Source organism: Strix aluco, unplaced genomic scaffold, assembly GCF_031877795.1.
Source record: "Strix aluco isolate bStrAlu1 unplaced genomic scaffold, bStrAlu1.hap1 HAP1_SCAFFOLD_80, whole genome shotgun sequence".
NCBI lineage: Eukaryota > Metazoa > Chordata > Aves > Strigiformes > Strigidae > Strix > Strix aluco.
In genome coordinates, this window is record NW_027436660.1 from 621,451 (window position 1) to 642,896 (window position 21,446).

General features: G+C 41.2%; 1 protein-coding gene across 1 annotated transcript; it reads right to left on the minus strand.

Moving 5' to 3' along the window:
- Positions 1-3,644: 3,644 nt before the first annotated feature.
- On the minus strand, positions 3,645-20,654 carry LOC141919117 (kinesin-like protein KIF20B). Its single transcript, XM_074814092.1, has 16 exons — positions 20,596-20,654; positions 19,586-19,655; positions 17,969-18,125; positions 17,388-17,474; positions 17,154-17,261; positions 16,817-16,955; positions 14,416-14,600; positions 12,359-12,407; positions 11,515-11,709; positions 9,952-10,063; positions 9,434-9,505; positions 8,779-8,925; positions 6,814-6,976; positions 4,691-4,830; positions 3,952-4,102; positions 3,645-3,665 (listed from the first exon to the last, which is right to left on the minus strand). The coding sequence occupies exons 2-16, from the start codon at positions 19,615-19,617 to the stop codon at positions 3,645-3,647; spliced, it is 1,758 nt and encodes a 585-aa protein (XP_074670193.1). The 5' UTR covers positions 19,618-19,655; positions 20,596-20,654.
- Positions 20,655-21,446: the final 792 nt, after the last annotated feature.

Consider the following 21,446-nt stretch of genomic DNA (forward strand, 5'->3'; position numbering starts at 1 on the left):
TGAACAATGTGACATGGCCCCCACAGTGACATGGCCACCACTGACCTGCTACCCACTATGACATAGCCCCCATAGTGACATCGCCACCACTGACTTGCTGCCCACTCTGACATAGCCCCCATAGTGACATGGCCACCACTGACCTACTGCCCACTCTGACATAGCCCCCACAGTGACATGGCAACCAGTGGCCTGTTGCTCACTGTGACATGGCCACCACTGACCTGCTGCACACTGTGACATGGCCCCCACAGTGACATGGCCACCACTGACCTGCTTCACACTGTGACATGACCTCACAGTGACATGGCCACCACTGACCTGCTGCCCACTGTGACATGGCCCCCACAGTGACATGGCCACCACTGACCTGCTGCCCACTGTGACATGGGCTACCAGTGGCCTGTTTCTCACTGTGACATGGCCACAACTGATCTGCTACCCACTGTGACATGACCTCACAGTGACATGGCCACCACTGAACCGCAGCCCACTGTGATGTAGCCCCCATAGTGACATGGCCACAACTGACCTGCTGCCCACTGTGACATAGTTCCGATATTGACGTGGCCACCATTGACCTGCTGCCCACTGTGACATAGCCCCCACAGTGACATGGCCACCAATGACCCTCTGACCACTGTGACATGGCCCCCACAGTGACATGGCCACCACTGACCTGCTACCCACTATGACATAGCCCCCATAGTGACATCGCCACCACTGACCTGCTGCCCACTGTGAAATGGCCACCACTGACCTGCTGCCCACTGTGACATGGCCCCCACAGTGACATGGCCACCACTGACCTGCTGCCCACTGTGACATGGGCTACCAGTGGCCTGTTTCTCACTGTGACATGGCCACAACTGATCTGCTATCCACTGTGACATGACCTCACATTGACATGGCCACCACTGAACCGCAGCCCACTGTGATGTAGCCCCCACAGTGACATGGCAACCAGTGGCCTGTTTCTCATTGTGACATGGCCCCCACAGTGACATGGCCACAACTGACCTGCTGCCCACTGTGACATGACCCCCACAGTGACATGGCCACCACTGACCTGCTGCCCACTCTGAAATGGCACCCACAGTGACATGGCCAGCACTGACCTGCTACCCACTGTGACATAGCCCCCACAGTTACAAGGCCACCAGTGGCCTGTTGCTCACTGTGACATGGCCACAACTGACCTGCTGGACACTCTTACATAGCCCCCATAGTGTCATGGCCACCACTGACCTGCTGCCCACTGTGACATGACCTCACAATGACATGGCCACCACTGACACGCTGCCCACTGTGATGTAGCACCCACAGTGACATGGCCACAACTGACCTGCTCCCCACTGTGACATGACCTCACAGTGACATCGCCACCACTGAACCGCAGCCCACTGTGATGTAGCCCCCATAGTGACATGGCCACATCTGACCTGCTCCCCACTGTGACATGTCCCAAACAGTAACATGATCACCACTGACCTGCTGCCCACTGTGACATAGCCCCCAAGTGACATGGCCACCACTGACCTGCTAGACACTGTGATATAGCCCCCACAGTGACATGGCCACCAATGACCTGATACCCACGGTGACATGGCACCCACTTTGACATGGCCACCAGTGACATGCTATCCACTGTGACATAGCCCTCACAGTGACATGGCTACCAGTGGCCTGTTGCTCACTGTGACATGGCCACCACTGACGTGCTGCACACTGTGACATGACCTCACAGTGACATGGCCACCACTGACCTGCTCCGCACTGTGACATGGCCCATACAGTAACATGATCACTACTGACATGCTGCCCACTGTCACATGGCCCCACAGTGACGTGGCCACCACTGACCTGCTGCCCACTGTGACTGGCCAACACAGTGACATGGCCACCAGTGGACTGTTGCTCATTGTGACATGGCCACAACTGATCTGCTGCCCACTGTGACATGACCTCACAGTGACATGGCCACCACTGACCCGCTGACCACTGTGACATGGCCCCCACAGTGACATGGCCACCACTGACGCGCTGACCACTGTGACATGGCCCCCACAGTGACATGGCCACCACTGACGCGCTGACCACTGTGACATGGCCCCCACAGTGACATGGCCACCACTGACCTGCTGCCCACTGTGACATGGCCCCCATAGTGACGTGGCCACCACTGACCTGCTGCCCACTGTGACATGGCCCCCACAGTGACATGGCCAGCACTGACCTGCTGCCCACTGTGACATGGCCCCCACAGTGACATGGCCACCACTGACCCACTGACCACTGTGACATGGCCCCCAAAGTGACATGGCAACCAGTGGCCTGTTGCTCAGTGTGACATGGCCACCACTGACGTGCTGCACACTGTGACATGACCTCACAGTGACATGGCCACCACTGACCTACTCCCCACTGTGACATGGCCCATACAGTAACATGATCACTACTGACATGCTGCCCACTGTCACATGGCCCCACAGTGACGTGGCCACCACTGACCTGCTGCCCACTGTGACTGGCCACCACAGTGACATGGCCACCAGTGGACTGTTGCTCATTGTGACATGGCCACAACTAATCTGCTGCCCACTGTGACATGACCTCAGAGTGACATGGCCACCACTGACCCGCTGACCACTGTGACATGGCCCCCACAGTGACAAGGCCACCACTGACCCGCTGACCACTGTGACATCGCCCCCACAGTGACATGGCCAGCACTGACCTGCTGCCCACTGTGACATGGCCCCCATAGTGACATGACCACCACTGACCTGCTGCCCACTCTGACATAGCCCCCACAGTGACATGGCAACCAGTGGCCTGTTGCTCACTGTGACATGGCCACCACTGACGTGCTGCACACTGTGACATGACCTCACAGTGACATGGCCACCACTGACCTGCTGCCCACTCTGACATAGCCCCCACAGTGACATGGCCACCAGTGGACTGTTGCTCATTGTGACATGGCCACAACTAATCTGCTGCCCACTATGACATGACCTCAGAGTGACATGGCCACCACTGACCCGCTGACCACTGTGACATGGCCCCCACAGCTCTACCGTGCATTCAAAGAACCTTATGTACTCAAACATCTAAGTACAGTTAATTCTGACTTCAAAGCCATCTTGTAGGTTCACAGGCAATTTGATTGCCAGTTTCTCTCTACCTTCACACAGAATTCCCCAGCATCAAGTAACAGCTACTTTATTTTTAAAGCATTTAACGGCCCACCATCACATTCCCTTTTATACCACCACAAAAGCATCCCCTCCAAATTTAATATAAAAGCTAGCATTTTTACCCGATGAGAACACTGAATGAACACAGCAAGCAAACAGTTTTAGAAGGAATACATCTGAAATTTTCAAATATCAGTAAAAGTTTGTGAGGTCAAATAAGTTTGTGGTAACTTATCAAATTAAGCTGTACTTAAAACACTGACTTTCTTTCCTCCTTGTTTTTTTAAAAACAAAGGGTTCAAAACTCACAAGAACCAGCCTCAACTTCAGAGTTTAGTTATGCTTAAGTGTATATACAGTTATCATTGCTTCAGTTGTAGCCACAATAGCCTTAAGAGGAAAGAAGTCTCTGGGACCACTCCAGTACCATCCATATATGGGGTCTTAGAAGTCAGCTTCAAATACCTTAAACAGGCACTCAGTGCAACAGTTTATAGCATAATTGCAGCTTTTCCCCCAGTTTCTTTGTACACGGTAATTCTCACTTTGTGTTGCAGAAATGCAGAAAACCCCAGATTCCTAAATGCATATCCGAGGCACAGCAACTACTCCTATTGAACATGATAAATATATCTTGCTGAGGATACAGTTAGGCAGCATGCAATTCCTTGAAACCATTCTTCTAATTCTTGAGACGTACCATCACCATAACAGGTAGTTAGTGAAAGGGATGTTATCAGGGGCATAATACCAGAGGTCCAGCTTGTTCACTGCAAGGCTTATCCTTTAGTTCATTTTCTTCATCCATGTCTTCTAGATCACCATTTACAAGTTCCTTGAAGATTTCCAGGCGTCTGTCAGAATCTTCTTGAAGCCGTTCTCGTTCATAAGAAAGGAACTCACTATAGTAGGAAAAATAAGTCAGATAAAAGCTAGCTAGTATGAGCTGCTACAAAGTTATTAGTACAGCTGCCTATAAACAAAGATGGTTTTTTCTTTATTTTGGCACAATAAAACAATACACAAAATGGTGTTGCTACACCAGAGTACGCACACTCCTGAAGAATGAGGGGGAGACATATATACACAGATATGGCTAACACTTGACTACAAGCATTTTTTCTAAGCTTCTTGAGCCAGAATACCCATCTGAAGTATCACTAAGACTGCAGTAACCAAAGAATTTGCAAGTGTCACTCTTTCTACAGACATCCTATCAAAGCTCTTCTGTTAGGGAGAGCTCTACAGGAACACTGCTGACAGATTACACACACACACACACACCCCCCATGCCCCCCAAATCAAAGCCTTTCCTACACAGTATTTTTCCTGAACTCATAGTCCAAACAGAAACTGATCTATTAACAGAGGCAGTAAGTCTAGCAGAAGAGTGTGGTCTCTTATAGCCAAGAGACAGATTTAAGAAATAAATGAATGGAATTTCATTTTTTTTAATCATTAACTTTAAAAACCACTTAAAGCTAACTTACTTGAAATATATTTCCTGCTCAGCAAAATATTGGGCAAATTCCTGCATCACCTCTTCACGAATCTTTAGTTCCAGCAGTAACTTATTCTTCTTTTCAGCAATAAGTTTGTTCTTCAACTCTTCTATGAGATTCAGCAGCATCTAGAATTACCATTAGTATTAAGTTTTTCATAACGACATGGTTTCCTATAAGTGAGATTTTTCTCATTCCTCAAACACTACAACACCACTTTACCCTTCCACCTGACAAAATTTCTTCCAGTTCTTTTATTAGCTTATTCATAAACAGGAAGATTTATGAGTAGATCAGAAGATCTCTTTGGTACTAACACAGCAGTTTATAAGTTTGCACAGAGCAGGCATTTGTAAAGAACATCCATTTTATTACAAGAATTCTTGAAGTTGTCTTAAACAGGCTTAAGCTCCACAGGATTTGGCTCTTGTTTTCCAGGTGCTCATTTTTGGGACAATATTAATGAAACCTCCACAAAACAGTTTCTAGTCCTCAGTTCTCTCCTCATCTTCCCTAGAAGTGACTAAATTTGCCGTTCCTTAAGGAACAGTTTTCAGCATTTTCTTGTACACAGAATACAGAGAAACAGTCTTCTGTATTGCTAAAAGCAGGTAATACTTGCTGTGCATTGACCACAGGCTACCAAAAGGAGAGAAAGCCAAATCTGCAATTCTTACTGCCTGGTCTATATTCAGACACATTATAGAGTTTTCCCACAACAGGCATCATCACATCATGAGTAATCCCACTTTTAGTTCTTAATGCTGGATTTAGATAAAATAAGGGTGAGCAGAAAAAAAGGTGAGAGGGGGGAAAACCAGAATAATACCTTGCTTCAAGACCCCATGCTACGCTAATTCTTAACATACCTCTGGCACATACCATGTACTCTTTTTTTCCCATAATAACTTTATTATCTTCATGTTTCTGCACTGCTTCTTGTCCTGACATATGCTGTTCCTCCATCTCATTACCATCTTCAATCACATCTTCTAAGCTCCTGTCCCATAGGACAGTAACTCTTTTCCTTGAAATTGGCATTTTAATGTGACTAAGTAGTGATGATGTTGTTGATTTCTGGTCAAATGACTGATCTTGGACAAAAACAGATGTGTCCATAGCTAAAACCTACCCAGAAAACAAAGAATAAAGTCTTCAGTATTTTTTAATCCTCTACTGGCACTTCCAAGATATACCCGCTGCACTTCCCTATAGGTCTCCTGAGCACAGTACTCCCCCAGCCTATCATCTGTTCAGAGTCACTACTTCAACTGGTTTCCAGCTAGAGTATAAAGAAGTCACTTTAGAGTCTAACCCTTCTTTTGATTGCAGGAACACCAAGTTTCACTAGCTTGACAACGTACAAGAGGGTTGCCACCTCATGCACCTTCAGATTTCTGTATTTCCTATACTTTGAGTTTCTAGTTGCATTACACAAATGCCATCCAACAAATTCTGTTTGTTTTAGTGTTGTACTTAACCCATTTAGATGAGCCCACATTCTAATGGCCTGGATCTCTTGTCCTTTGAACATATTTAACTGTCAACAGAAGTTTTCCATGGTTTCCATTAAGGCTGCAGCACTGATCCCCAATACTTTTGTCTTCCAACTCCACCAGGGTTCTATCCCTGCACTTACTCCTACTCATTCTGCTTAACCTCCACCTTCCCACTGAAGCTCCTGAGGACATAAAGACAACCTTTCAAATTCTCTTTGGTGCTCAACCTACATACCTCAGGTGAGCAATATTCCACATTAAGATAGCACTAGTATATGGGGCAGCTAGACTTGCTACTAGGTGAGAGCATGCTATGACTACAGAAGAAAAATTCACCCAGATCTCATGGAATTTCTTCCAAATATAGCAAGTGTCTTGTCAGGCTGGATATTTTATGGGAATTACGGATTTTTAATAGGAAATATATGTACCAACAAAGCCTTTTTAAAAGCTTTACAAGGAAATAAAGCCTGACTAGGAGCAATCAGAAAATACGATTGCAACATGAGACAGAAAAACCCAGTCACTAAATTCATATTCTTAGGAGTGAGGGAATCTGCTCTTTAAAGGCAAATCAGAAGTACTGATCAAGATAAACTGCAACACACTTACTTTTTGTGCAATGGCCGAGAACTTTAACACATGGAGTGTTTCATCATACGTTGAAGCACATTGGCTTATGTTTACTATCATGTATACACTCCCCTTTCCACTGAAGAATCCTTGAAGGAAATGAGTTAGTTTACTTTCCCGAAAGGGTATGTGCTGCTGCGACCTTTAAAGACAAAAGAACAGATGACCAGATGTTTAATAATTTCCAGTCAGTGTAAAAGCTACCCAGCATGAAGACTTAAAAATATTTATTAAAGTAGTAGTCATTAAATAAATTAAAATTGTTTTGGACTAGATGCAGCTGTTTGTAGAGAGACCATGTGGCTGTTGTGACTGTGGCTTTAGCCATTATCTTAGATAGGCTATAGCAATATAACCAATGGGAGCACTTAAACTGAAAGTGTTCAACGTTTAGCCTTGGGCAGGTCACACAGCCTCATGCTACACCAAACTATACCCCAACCTCTCTCTTCCCTTCCACATTAATGAAGAGAACATATCTAGTTCTAGGCATGCAGTATCCAACATCAGAGATCTCTCTCACTCAGTATCCGGCCTCTGAGAATGGACAAGAGCAAGTGCCTAGGCAAGAAAATGAGCATACACCAAACACATGGAGATACTTTTCAGAACTTTCTTCCTAATCTCCCAGCAGTTTGGCACTTCCTAAAAAAAAAAAAAAAAAAAAAATCACAATTTGTGCCCTTGAATTTAACAGCTGGGGATGTAGTTTTTGATGCTTATAGGAAATTTTATGAGAATTCCTAAAACATGACTGAACGCACACTTGCCACCAAATAGGTTGCCTGCATTTTGGACACATAACAGCTATTCAGTTACATGGACAGTGCTACAGAACTCAGGAAGGCAGCGACACTCCTACCAGAGTACATAGACAGCTCACAAATAGCTTTGCTGCAGGACTGGTAGTCCAAAATAATTTTAAGAAAGTTTCTATTTCCTATTCAACTTGCAAAGGGCATGTATTAACACTTTAACAATATAGAAGAAATGCTCTGAAGCATGATCTCTTAAAATTCCAAGTTATTGGGATCAGAAGAAGTCATTCTGAATACATTAACAGCCCTCTAAGCAGCCGCTAGTTTTAATGCATCCTTCCTATCTGGAAAGAACAGGAAAATAAGACAGACTGTAAATTCACAGAACATAATCAGGAACACACACTAGCAAAGCTTCTTCATCTTAAGGTGTTACAGACTTTGAACAGGCTGTCAGGAAGAGTGCTACGGGGTAAGTGAATTTGGCAAAGCACATCCATCAGACGACTGGGTTCATTTAACTTCTGGGACAGAAGTAGAGCTGCAAATGAGAACATGTGGAGAAAGCAGTTCCTGGACAGTTATAACCAGCTGTGACTATATATTGTACTGTTTTTTAGACAACTAGCTTCTTGTATTATTTCACTCTTATTTAGATCCCCAAGGTAGGACATATATAGTAGGAAGGCTTTCTTTTGTCTGCATATGGTTAGCTGGATCAGGAGGAGAGTGTTAAAAGTTATGTCAGTATTTATTAAAAACCAGACAAATTTTGTCAAATGGTGCACAGTTATGATAGCACAGCAATGTTCTGCTGATGAAAAAATGTTACACTAGAAGTATAGACAGTTGAGTTAGTTCATAAGGAGTAATAAAAGGCTAAAAATTTGACACTTACTATGACACTGGTGAAAAGGGGGGTTTAAACTTATTCCAAAGTTTGATTTTTTGATAAACCAAGCTCAGAGGAGTAAAGTTAAATTGCTAAAATATACAATAGCATGCTTAAAGGAGATTAGAATTGATGATTTAAAGAGCAGAACAAGGCAAGTTTAAGATAACTTTGGTAGATCAACAAGTCTATACATCATTTCCACCAAAAACTTAGTATTAGCATTGCATATTTTAAACATTGTAGGTAATACCTAAAAGCCACAACCAGTTTGCAATTCGTACAAGGACTTACTTTGACTGTTGAGAATTCTTGAGTGCGTTAATACACTTGCCTAGAATCAGAAGAGAGGTGTTTATATTTCCACTCTCTTTCAATCTATGACCTTCATTGTGGGTCTTGGCATATCTTTCTGAACCAGCAAGATCACACAGTGACAATCTGAAAACAGATAAGGAAAACTCCCTTTATTTACCTTAGAACATGCACAAATTATTCACTTTTTAAAATGATCACTGTTTTTAGAGGAAGAATTTCTTGATCTTCATCTGCACAAACACTTCCATTCTTTTCAGTGTTGCTTTCCCAATCAAATTTTACATTACTTCCTGACAAATCTTTTCCCAACACACTTCTTATTTCCCCTCCCCCCCACACCATCCTCTTCCTTTTGAGGACTTAGACGAGTTCAGGTATATAGCAGGCTAACAGAAACTTGTGCTGAACAGAGGGGACAAGATATAGAACAGCACTGCAACCTGATGGCTGGAGATAGAGGGCCAAGTACTGCATGATTGTAGAAAGTGGGGAAAAGGAGTGGGAAGTGGGTAGAAAGTGCATGAGCTTCTACCAGGAAGCACTGGGTATATAGTCAGTACCAGTACACCAACACAGAAGATAACTGACAACTTCATCACAAAAGAAGAGAGGGTCTCTGCTCTGAACTTACTCATTGACTCGGGTCACTTGTGGGGCTCCTGAATCTTCAACTTTTAGTATCTTAACTGTGAATATGCTGTGACTAAAAGGAAAAGTTTAAATCAGCAGAGAAGATAAAGTAGACTAATACCTTCAAAATATTTTTAGCCTCCACAACATCTGTTCAAAACACTGTTGAATCTGTCAACTTGTCTCAGCATATACTCTATCAGATACAAACTTTTAAAGAGATGCTGGTGTAGCCTTTATTTTGCTTTTTCCTCAGACATTTAGATGGAATAAAGCTAAGTGCTTTTGCCTGAAGGACAGTATTTGATAAATCTGTTAGCTTTTGTACAGGTTCATCTTACTGACGGATTGAATCCTTTTGACTAAAACATTGGGTCACACAGTGCTAAAGGATGCCAAACCTAGATATCTAGACCCTGTTAAAGCCTCTTCCCCTCCTAAAAGCCACAATCCATATTTTAGTTCCCCCTTCCTCCCAGACACCATCCTATGCCCAGTGCTATTCAAAAAGTTTCTCACCTTCTGCTGGAGAAAGTATTTAGCTTCGTGCTTGCGATACTCTGGTGTTTCAACCCCAGTTTTAGAAGTCTAAAAGCTTCTTTAGAATCAGAAATCTGAACCCACTGCAGACCTTTAGGAAGAACAAACACAGTAATCTTGTAAATATCATTATCAAAAAGAAAGAAGGGATTAGGGGATAACGTATGCACACCAAGAATAATACGTTTATTTGAGACAAAAACATTTTACTAAGCATGCTTCAGACAGAAATTATGTGACGACAAAATCAAGATTCTTCCTTCCATGGGAAAGGAAGGGCACATATCTCTCATCATTTCATCCTATTAGCACACAGAAATATGCTCCATCCAAATTAAGTGAGCAACCTTAGCCTCCACTCTGAAAAGCCAAAGCATAGGGTCTAATATGAGCATGAACGCCCTATGTTCATACTCATCAAGGCAGAATTCTACCTGGACAGCTTCTCTGGTTTAGCCTACGATTTTGAGGGTGCGGGGGGAAAATCACCTAGACATCTTTCAGGGCCATCAAGTTAAAAAAAAAAAAAAAAAAAAAAGAAAATCAGTGAAGAATTTTGTCTGCAATATGATGACTGTATATCACCTTGGTATGGGCTAGAGTAAATACCTACATCCCTACTAATGGAACTTAGAATATGAACATTATGGCCTCTGTTAAACTAGAGGTCACCAAAATTGTACTAGCAAAAATACCAGCTGTGACGAAGAAAAATAAGAAAATCATCAGCTGGTTTTCCTCAAGAACATCAGGAACAGCCTTATACCTCCAAATGTTATAAAAAGAGATTATGCTGAAGCATAGCTCAAAGCAGACTATTTCCTACTTCACACCTCTTCTAGTCTTTGAAGAAATGAAGGAGTTGGGTTTATCATCTGATTCAGCTTTTTGAATTATAATTTGGCATATAAAAGATAAAAGGAGCAGGCCAAACACCTCCAAAAAAGCCTTTAATCTAGAATTGGTGTCTTGATTTTTCAAAGAACCTATAAATCAAATAGGATTTGAAACCTGTTATTTCCATGGCCAGAAACAAACACTGAACTGTTAGAGTTCTGCTAACCCCCCGCCTCCCCCAACCCACAACAAATCACATCACAGGCTTCATTAGAGTACTGTAAAATGTAATTTGCAGTCAGACTGAACTTTCTCACATATTCTCTGAAAATACTAACAAAATAGAACTGTTGAGCCAATTATAACTATAGGTAAGAATTTGGAGTCTTTTTTAAGAAAATGGAAAAAACCAAAACACTAAAAAATTTGTCAATTGTTCTCAATATTTCTCCCATTTCAGAGAAATATCAAGTCAGTGGAGTGCACGCAGGCTTTTAAGAGTTACAGTTAACAACAGAGAGAAAACACTATTAAAGGTACAGATACTTCTGTGTATGTAGATTGTTACCTTTCATACCCAAGGCAGACATTTCTAGTGCCACAGTGAATACAGTTAGGAGTTTTCTAATCTAGAAATAAATATTATTACAGGAAGACTGACTTCTCAAATTACACGTTTGGCAATTTGCAATGTATTCTAATCACCTTTTACATAAGAACATCCCTTGATGTCTTGAGCAAGGCGTAGTGTTTTTCTTTTCTTGTTATTTGACATAGGAATCAGTAGATCATAAAAACATTCATTGTAAATATCACAAAATGAAACCCAAAGAGAAAATTTCACGTGATTTTTCACAGTTGTGCTAGATTGTTCTGAGCCTTTTAAGAGTTCTTCCAAATCTGTCAAGTACAAAATATTACAAGTCAGTATAGACCTTGTAAAATAAACTTTATTCAAAAAATTAATAAGTGAAAACTGATATTACAGCAGCCTTCTAAAAAGCACTTACCCCAGACAAAAATCCCTTGAAACTTTTCTCCCCTTTCTTAAATATCTGGAAGTCACATGCTTACCCTACATATTTCCCAGACACCTCATCTACCACTTCCTTTCCCACTTGCAAATTCTATCAAAAACATGCAGCTTTGTTAGAATTATTCAAGTCTCTTCAATGTCTTTAAAAGAATCAAACTGACAAGTACATATCATTCTAACATTTTAAAGCAAACCTAGTATTTAGGGAGTTTTTAAATGCTAGAATTAGGTTTATCTAATTACATACAGGGTCAGGATACCACTAGAAACCATAGCATAAGTAGTACTATTTTTCCTTGCCATAGTTTCATCTCATTGAATGTCTGTTCAGGTAAACTTCTAACCATTTTATCCTTGTGTTTTCTGGCCAGATAAATTGATCACTATCCAATTCACAGGCATATAAAAATGCCAAGCAGTCATTTTATTATTAACATAGGCCAGAAGTCAGTTGTTGACTTTAAGAAAGCTTCTTTGCCTGCTTTAATTGCAATTCTTTAATATAAAACATACCCTTACAACCAACTGGTGCTTTGCTGTTAGTGCTATCTTGATGGTCTACCTACAAAAGAGAACAGAGGCTTTAAGATACATCGTTGACAGTAGATCACCAGTTCCTTTTGTAACAGCTCCTACTAGACAGTAATACAGTGTAGTTGCAATATGCCAATACAAAGATCCTGACTAGGCATCATGTCTAGTTCAATGCACCTGTTCACTCCTATTGAAAGGATTGTTCTTACCTTAATACTCATCCCTGACACTTCCCTTACATCAGGCCCTATCACAGTACAGAGCACTTCAGCTCCCTGAGCCAGAGGAAAACTAGCCACAGAAAAATAGAGGGGTGGGACCCCACAGAGAAACAGGGTGATTTAACAGGATGATTTGCGGAACTCCAGTTGTAGTTTACACATTATTCTTAACCTGGTGAATCTAGAGAGTCTGGAAATTTTTTAGTATTGGTATTTTGCTAATTCAGGATTCCGTATCTTACAGCTTCCTAGGTCAACTCTCAGAAATAGAGGTAAATGTAGAACACTTGTTCACTTAAGAAATTAAGTGAACAACTTACTACTACATGATACAGGCTGTATCACAGTTGAAATAAAGCCCAGGTTTTAGAAAGAGAAGGAAAACTTCCTTCTGCTGAATTCTTTAAAAAAAAAAAACAAAAAAAAAAGTAAAACAAATCCCTACAGATAGAGGTTAATACACACACACTCCATTCCCACTCTTAGTTTTGGTTGTTTGGTTTTTTTAGGCACAGAACTGCAAAGAAGTGCAACTCGTCTACCAAAACCAGTATGCTTAAGAGAAGAAACATGGATTAAAAAAACAGGTGTGATTTGGGTTGGGTTTTTTTAATGTTTTGTCAAGAGCATATGTCATATAAAGCTGGGATTCCATAAAGCAATTCCTGAAATAGTTAAATATGTGTGTAATCAAAACTTTCAGGTTTAAGCTTTACGCATATAAAACACCCACCCAAACCTCTCTCTGTTGAAGTAGGTGCAAACTTTGAAAACTGTTGTTATAAGAACAATACTTCAGCTTAGAGATTTAGTGGCAAAACTACAGGGGACACATACATGATCGTTTTTTCTGAAGCCCTTAAAGACTGCTAGAGCTAGATAGAACATACGCCTGTGCTTTTGAAGTGAAGTCTTGAAGAATTCTGCTGCCACCTGCCTTCCACACTGGAGAATTCTAGTTAAGTAACTCGGATAAAAATCAAGGTAACAGATAGATTCCATCCCACAACAGCCACACCACTGTATTATAACCCAGCATACCACTAGGCAGATAATTCTTTTCACTAAAAATAAAAAATGCACTGCAATCCCTTTCTAGTTCCAATTCCTAGCATATGCTCAGTTTTCTTACATTATTGCATTCATTTCAGAGTTAAAGACACCAGGAAAAAGGTATGCTTATACAAAATACAAATCCCCACAACTGTAATTGGACTAAACAGCTTTAGAGTTCCAAGCAATTCATGAAACTGAAGTGTATTTCTGGACTACTCAATAGTGAACTGTTTAAGAATAAAGTCCAGCAGAAACCTGTTTGAATTCAAATCTTTAGAAATCCAACAGCTTTATAGCTCTGCTGTTCCAAAAAACCCTTTGCTTCCTTTGAGGTTATTGGCATAGACTGGAAGAGGGGAACAACCTCAAAATCATTCATTTCTTTCAAGTATCCTGGAAGAGAGTAAATTGTTTAAAGGAGAAGACCTACTAGCATCCCCGCAGATGGCGAGACTATTTGCATTCCATCCTTATTAAGCACCAGTAACCCCAGAGGATAAATTATCAGATGCTCAAACTATAGAAAAAAACCTTAGTGTTTACATTCTATAAAGTATTCAGCCACAAGGCAGAAATTCACAGAACAGGGTTCATCAGCAATATTGCTCACTTTGCTGCTCATCTGAAGAGCTACCTGACAGCAAAGACACGTCCATACTTAAATACAGAGAGTTGCTTCCCATTGAAAAATGAACATGGTAACATTGAGCTATCTAAAGATGCATGTACTCGTCAGTACAGAAAGAAGTGCTCCCCTACCTCTTTTGTTAGGCGAAGTATTGAATTTTTAATAGCAGTTTCTTCTTTCACTTGGTCTCTAGTCAGCCTTATATAATCTCTGCACCGATGGGGTTTGAAATCCATTGCTGTGTATAGCCTCCCTTGAATACTTTTAAACAACATATCCATAGTCCTTGGCAGAATACCGATGTCATCTTCTGTCCCTGAAAGCAACATACCAAAGAAAGACCCTAATTATTACTGTGAACAAGATATACAAATAAACAAAGACAGAAAGATAAGCAACTCTAATCTCAAGGCATACATGATGGATTTGGAGGCCACTTACAGCACGAAGCAGTGGGTTTTTTATTCTCAAGGTAATAGCAATGTCATTGGTGTTCTGAAAGGTATTTGGCTTTCAGCAACAGCTCATGCTCTACCCCTTAGACAGTAAGGGGCAGAACATAAAAACTGATGGGGTGTTCTGCATAAACTTAGCCTTAAGGAAAAAAAACAAAAAACAAACCAACCACAACCAACGCACATTCAATAGAGATTTGCAGTTTTTCAATTGCATTTCATAGGCTGCCTTCACTCTCTCTCTCAAGGAAGTAATCTGCAAATACAACTGATGACTCCTCTCTCAGCTGCAGTCCTGTACTAATTCCACAGACCCTACCAAAAAAGTTCTAGAAGCCTTGTGAAGACTCACTCCTTTCCCTGTCCCAGACCCTTTCCTACCAAAGCATCCTACTTTTGCACATGAAAGGCAAAAAGGAGTCAGATAAAAGCCTCGGTGAACACTTGATCTTTCTGAATCCAGATGCAAGTTTAAAAAAGGTTCACTTAACTTTGATTTCTAAACCAGAGAGGAGAGGAAAGAGGGGAGAATGGAAGAGAAACAACTATCCTGTCTCAGACTGACAGCATTATCTTCCAGCCTCTGATAACTCCTACCGCTCCTGAGACAGATGGGCTTTCACCAGTTACAGCACTAGCTGTGTTGCCCAAGTCAGAACCTATGTAAAATCTAGCTGGCACTCAAACACCAAGCTAGGAACCAAATAACATACTAAAGTACTGTTGGATTACATTTGTTTCTCCTCATCTACTCGTAATTTTTTGTTTCTCGTAATGCCACTTGTAATTCAACCTCACATGAACAAAGTAGCAATCACTGGCAAACAACAAACAGTCCTAAAAAACTGTTGCATCTTTCACTTAAGTCCCTTGCCATTGACTGAATACAGACTGCCATGTACTGCCAGAAAGGAAAGGCTATATTGACAATACTGGGAATAACAGAAGAGGAAATCATGGCACCCTGTAGGCAACATTCTGCCCTGACAGTTCTTATCACAAGTTGATAGTTAAGTCCTAGAAAAATATAATAGCATGAAAAAGTCTGCAGAGTCTGAAAAGACATGAATCAAAAAGTCTTGAAAACCCACACAATATAGCCCAAACTAGCCAAGCATGCGGGACTGTACACTTTAGGAATTTTGGGGGGTTGTTATTTACCTATTATTTATTAGGACAGAGCATGCCATCATTGCCCCAGATTAATGATAACTGAAAATAGTGGCAGTAGTCTTTAGTTATAATCTACCTAACAGAAGATCACTTAGAAGACAATGTCACTTCAATGAAGATCAATTTCATATGGCATAAGACATATTGTCCTTCTACTACTTCTGTGTATAAAATAAGCATTATAGAATCTAGAACTGCCATTTTATTACAGGAGAAATTGTTTCCATCTAAATCAAGCCACCTTATTTGTTAAAATGTTTTGAAAAATAATTAAAGAATGACATCTTCCAACCAGAAAGGATATTGAGCTTTAACAGTACAGAAACAGTACATCAGGAGACAAGGTCTCCTAGGATATTATTGATAAACTCAGAAACTCGAGACAAGACAGAAATACTTGGAAGTACTCAAATATGTTTCAAAACATTTATGCTCTGCCTGTAATAATTGAAACGGACTCAAATACTATTCCTTATTTGGAGACAATGCATATAAGATGCATATGACCTTTATAATAATGATTAAAAAAATATGAGTCTGGACTTACACACTTTTCACATTCTGATATACAGAACACATATTTTCTTAACTCCCCCCTCCACCCTCTAGATACTTGGAGGAAAAAAGAAGTCACATACACCTGGTTGAAATTATTACAGCCTTACAAAGCAATACCACTGTATGTTTACGTAAACTCTGGCAGTGACTGTCAGTTGGCAGTTTAGTGATATTGGTTATGGAAGGAGACTTTCAAAGGCTATTTATTATTATTCAAGAGAAGCCAATGTACAGGGCCTACAGCTTAAATAAAGGAAAGAGTTATAATATTTCTGCTAGAAGTAATCCTCTCAAAAAAAAAAAAAAAAAAAAGGAATTTCATTCAAGAACACATTTCTACTTATACCTTGGAATGTGTAGGTTTTCCCAGCATTTGTAACGCCATATGTAAAAATAAGACGATTATATCCATCTAAGAAGTCTTGCACTGGTTGCTTCATGGTGCCTTCAAAAAATTCTTCTTGAGTTGTTTCAGGGGCAAACACCTGAGCATTACCAAGAAACATCTTTATTTTGTTTCAGCAATCATTAGAGACTTTTAAAGAATCCTTTAAATTCTGTATGTTTATAATCTTAAAGACTATTGACAGTTTAAAAATCTAGTTGGCTTGTTATTTAATAATATAAAGTTAAACAAATTTTTCCAGGAAAAGATTAAAAATTTTTAAAGACAATTCATTTACTTGTGAAAAAGTGAACTTCTGTCCAACAGTTTTTTCACTCAGTCGACTCAAAGAATATTGGGGTGGCTTCAGTATGACACTTGTTGAATCTTCAATCGAAACACAGCTCTATTAAAAGGAACCAGAAACAATGCAGGCATGAAAAGTGTATGAAAAGCTCAGCTTAGAGGAAAAAACAAACCAAAAACCCCAAGCATACATTTAAGGCATTTTCAAGCTATATAAATGTCACACCTGCAATTCATTTTCTCTCTCCAACGATGTAAATGGCCTAATACGCAGGCAAACTTGTATGTGTCCCTTAGGCTCCAAAACGTTCCTCTTAAATAAAAAAAAAATAAGGAAGTTAGAAATTTGACTAGCTTCTTTGTTGGATAGCTAGCATCTTAAGGCAGTTTTATTTTCACCAGGCTACTTTGAACAGACTTATTTGATGACAAGAGAAGCAAAAGTAATTCACTACATCAGTTTTCACAAGTGCTTAGGCCTCTGCAGAAGTTCGCTGTGATAACTTAAGAGTTCATAATCTTGCAGCATATATATATATACACACACACACGACACTAAGGCAATGAGAAATCAAGAATGAAACCCACAAAAACATTCTATGATTAAGCTGCTCCAAGACTGATGCGCCCAATAAGGTATCAATGCAGTGCCACACAACTTAGTCTAATCCTATCTATCTCCTCCAAATTAAAAACATACTAAATATGCTTTTCATCTTCTCTGTAAAATTCTGATTATTCGTATTGATGAAAAGACTAAGCTTATTAAAAAATATCCAAACAATGCAAACGTTAAAGCTTTCTTACCTGGCTTGTGTCCGAGTCTGAAGAAACCAAAGAAAAATCACCAGAGAGATCTGTTTTAAGGTCTTCCACACTTACTGGCCCTGTTCTTTGAAGTGGCTCAGCACTAGCAATATAGGATGGTCTGAAAAATTCCTCTTTATCCAAATTTGGTTCCATCCTGCGAGATAAAATAAAATCCTTCTTTTGTTTTCTGATCACATAACATAGAGCTTCTGAAGTCTCTTATATAAGACAAGCCAATTTGAAACTGATAGCTGCAGTTTCTTTAAGGAGAAAGCTTTCTTTATCCTATTCAAAATTTACACAGCAAGTTTCTGATAGCTGGGGAGAGGGTCTGCAATGGAGTTCACATCACGATGAAACAAGACCAGCCATTCTTCTTTCAATGCAAAGCAACTGTTTACGAGGGAAAAAGCCTTACACATATACCACAACCTTGCTAAAACCCATGTTTGACAAGGAAGATAGAATTAAAAAATAAAAACACCAAACAATCATATTGTTCCACATCCGTTTCTCCATCATCCCATTATTGTGTCCATTTAGAATAAAAGTTCATTGCAAGAGTAACCCGGACTTCATGGTTATCTCTGCAGGACCTGATAAATAATTGGTATTATAAATATAACACAATGTAGCTTAATGCATGACAGAGTTCAGAAAAATTCTGAAGACTAGCATATAGTTTTAGCTATTAAGGGGACACTAGAAAATTAGACCTCATGCCAGAGGGCAAGTTACAGAATTGCTTTTTAGTAACTTTTTCAGTCATTTTATAGATCAGCAATTCATCTATTAATCCAAAATTTAATGATTTTTGTGCATCTCAGAATCTGGGCAGTGAAAATTTGCTATAGAAAATGAAAGTAAATTGATTCAGTGTTGATAGTAGACAGGTAGATTTCAAAATAATCTTTAAAAAGTGCATTTTATTTCAAAATATTAGCATATTTTGTCTGCCCTTCACTCTCCAGTTGCTTTTTCCTGTGATGTTACAGACGTGGCTTGGCAGCTTTTGTTATGAATTAAGTTTAACTCATTGGGCTCACAGACTATGACAGCAACTCACTGGGCTCATAGACTATGGCAGCAAGCATTCCAGCAATTAGACATCTACCACATGGTCTCCTACAGTTTTGAAGCTTTGGACATGATGAGTCAATGGTCTAATACTACATTCCCATGTCTATGCTACAGCCACGTATATATATTTTGTCTCTAAATACTAATGGAGAACACACAGCATTCATTAAAACAGTGGACAGACCAGGGCTGGTTCAGAAAAGGCGTTGCCTATTAAGCAGTCGTAATATTTTTGTTCCGCCCAGCAAAAAACCTGAAATATGCCAGCACTTTGGTGTCAAAACATTTAACAGTTCAGCCTTCCTATCTAGCTTGTAAAAGGCAGATACAAGGCTTCATGAAGCCAGACAAACTTCACCAAGAGGCAAATGAGGTAAAGCTATACATAAACTAAGCAGCAATGTTTAGTTTAATCTACAGTTCTTATTTTTGTCAGACAACTATATGAAAACCAGGAAAAACTTGGCCTGAAATACTGACAAAGCTTGAACAAACACCAAGTTGGGAATAAGCTACTACTGGAAAGAAACATACCTGTGCTGTCCCGATCTAGAAGTCTTCCTCATCAGCTACACAAAGTCACAGGGCAAAACTCTTACCAGACCTTGACAGGAAACATAGTTGTTAGGTAACTGACAGTTTAGTTGTTTTAAATATAAGCTTATTTTAAAGTGTGATTTGTCGAGATTATGCTCTCACTCTGTGCTTTTTTACCTAAGGGGCAAAATACAAACATTAAGCTATGTATGTAAAGCTGGAATTCAAAGCATTCATATGAGCCCAGCATTCAGATAAGTCAGGTTGAACCACTAATAGCATGTAAAACACAAGATGCAAACTGTCCATCTGTCTGCACATTGTGTCATACAGCACTGTAATTACCTTAGATGTTCTGGGGTAAACAGGTATACTGCCCGGCTGTAGCCTCTAAAATGTACTTGTATACTGGGATACGTTATTGTAATTCTGCTTATCCTGACAACAGAGTTTAGAGCTGCAGACACCTTAAGAGAAGGGTATCCAGAATGGCACACAAAGCAAAACCTGGTCACGGTACACACACAACCTGTAGCACTGTCAGACAGCACAAGGGTTGAAAAGGCTCCAAACCTCACAGCTGGCAGCTTATAAAGAAACATAACGCATCCGTACTTACACTTTAAAAAATTTAAAAGAAAAGTTTTCCTCCGCAATTACCAATCTCTCACTGCAAGGCTTCACAGTGTTTTCCCGTTCTTACGGGACACTGCCGCATGGCCTGGTCATAGCCCTGGACGCTACCCGTGACTTGCACGCCCCTCAGCAGTACCTAAAAGTTTTCACACACACATCCCCCGCTCCACAAGTTTTCACCCACCGTAGTGCCAGGGGAGAAGCGAGGGGAAGAGGCCTCAGCACCGCCCGCCACGCAGACCCCTCAGCACCGCCCGCCACGCAGACCCCCCAGCACCGCTTCCCAGCTCCGCGACCCCGAGGTCGAAACCGCCGCCTCCTTCCCTCCTCTAGCGAGCGGCCGGCAGCCCGACAGCCCCACAACCCCTTACCGGAGAGCGCACGGCAGGCTGAGCGAGCCCAGCCACCGACCTCCGCCAGGCGAGAGCCGCTCGGCTCTGCTGAGCGGCCCTAGCAACCGTTGCGACTCACCAACAAAACTAACAGGCACGGCCGCGATTCTTTTCAAATCTGACCAATGGCAGAGCTCGGCGCCGTCACGCGACCGCCGGCGAGGGAGGGCGGACGTTGCCGCGGCGAAAGGCTCGGCGGGAAATGTAGTCTGGGGGGGGCACGCGGCGGGGCCGGGCCGGGCCGGGCCCGGGCCGGGCAGCCCGGCTGGCGGTGCGGGGGGGAGATTTCCTCTGAGGCGGCGGCTGGGCTTCGCAGTGGGGGCGCGCTGCGCTGCAAGGGGTGTTCTCTGAGGCTTCTGTGTTGCAGGCACCCAGAGTATGGAAATGTACGGATTTAGATAACAAAAATCACCATAAGTTTCTCTTTAGACTCAGACAGGAATTCTTTGAACTTTAATAAAGAATGTCTGCCTGTTTTAAATTGAAATAAAAGGAAAAGTAACTTGAAAGTAGTCAATAACTACCAAAACCAAACGTTTGTCTTTCATTTGAAGAAAATGCCAGCTAGTGCAAGCAATTCTGTAAAAGAATAATTCTACACAGATCCTGTATCAGCTGCTTTGATGAGGTTGTCTTTAAGATTATATCCCATCTTTCGTTAAACAGAGGTTGTGTCGTATCAGTAAAAGATGTGTGCTTGATTTCAGTTTAGATGCAGGCCATGTTGCAAGAGTCGGTGTGTTTTAACAGCAGAAAGTGATGCGATTTTGGATTTGAAATTGCTTGCCAAACAAAACCGAAAAGCTCTTGTAGACATTCTTTAAGACTTA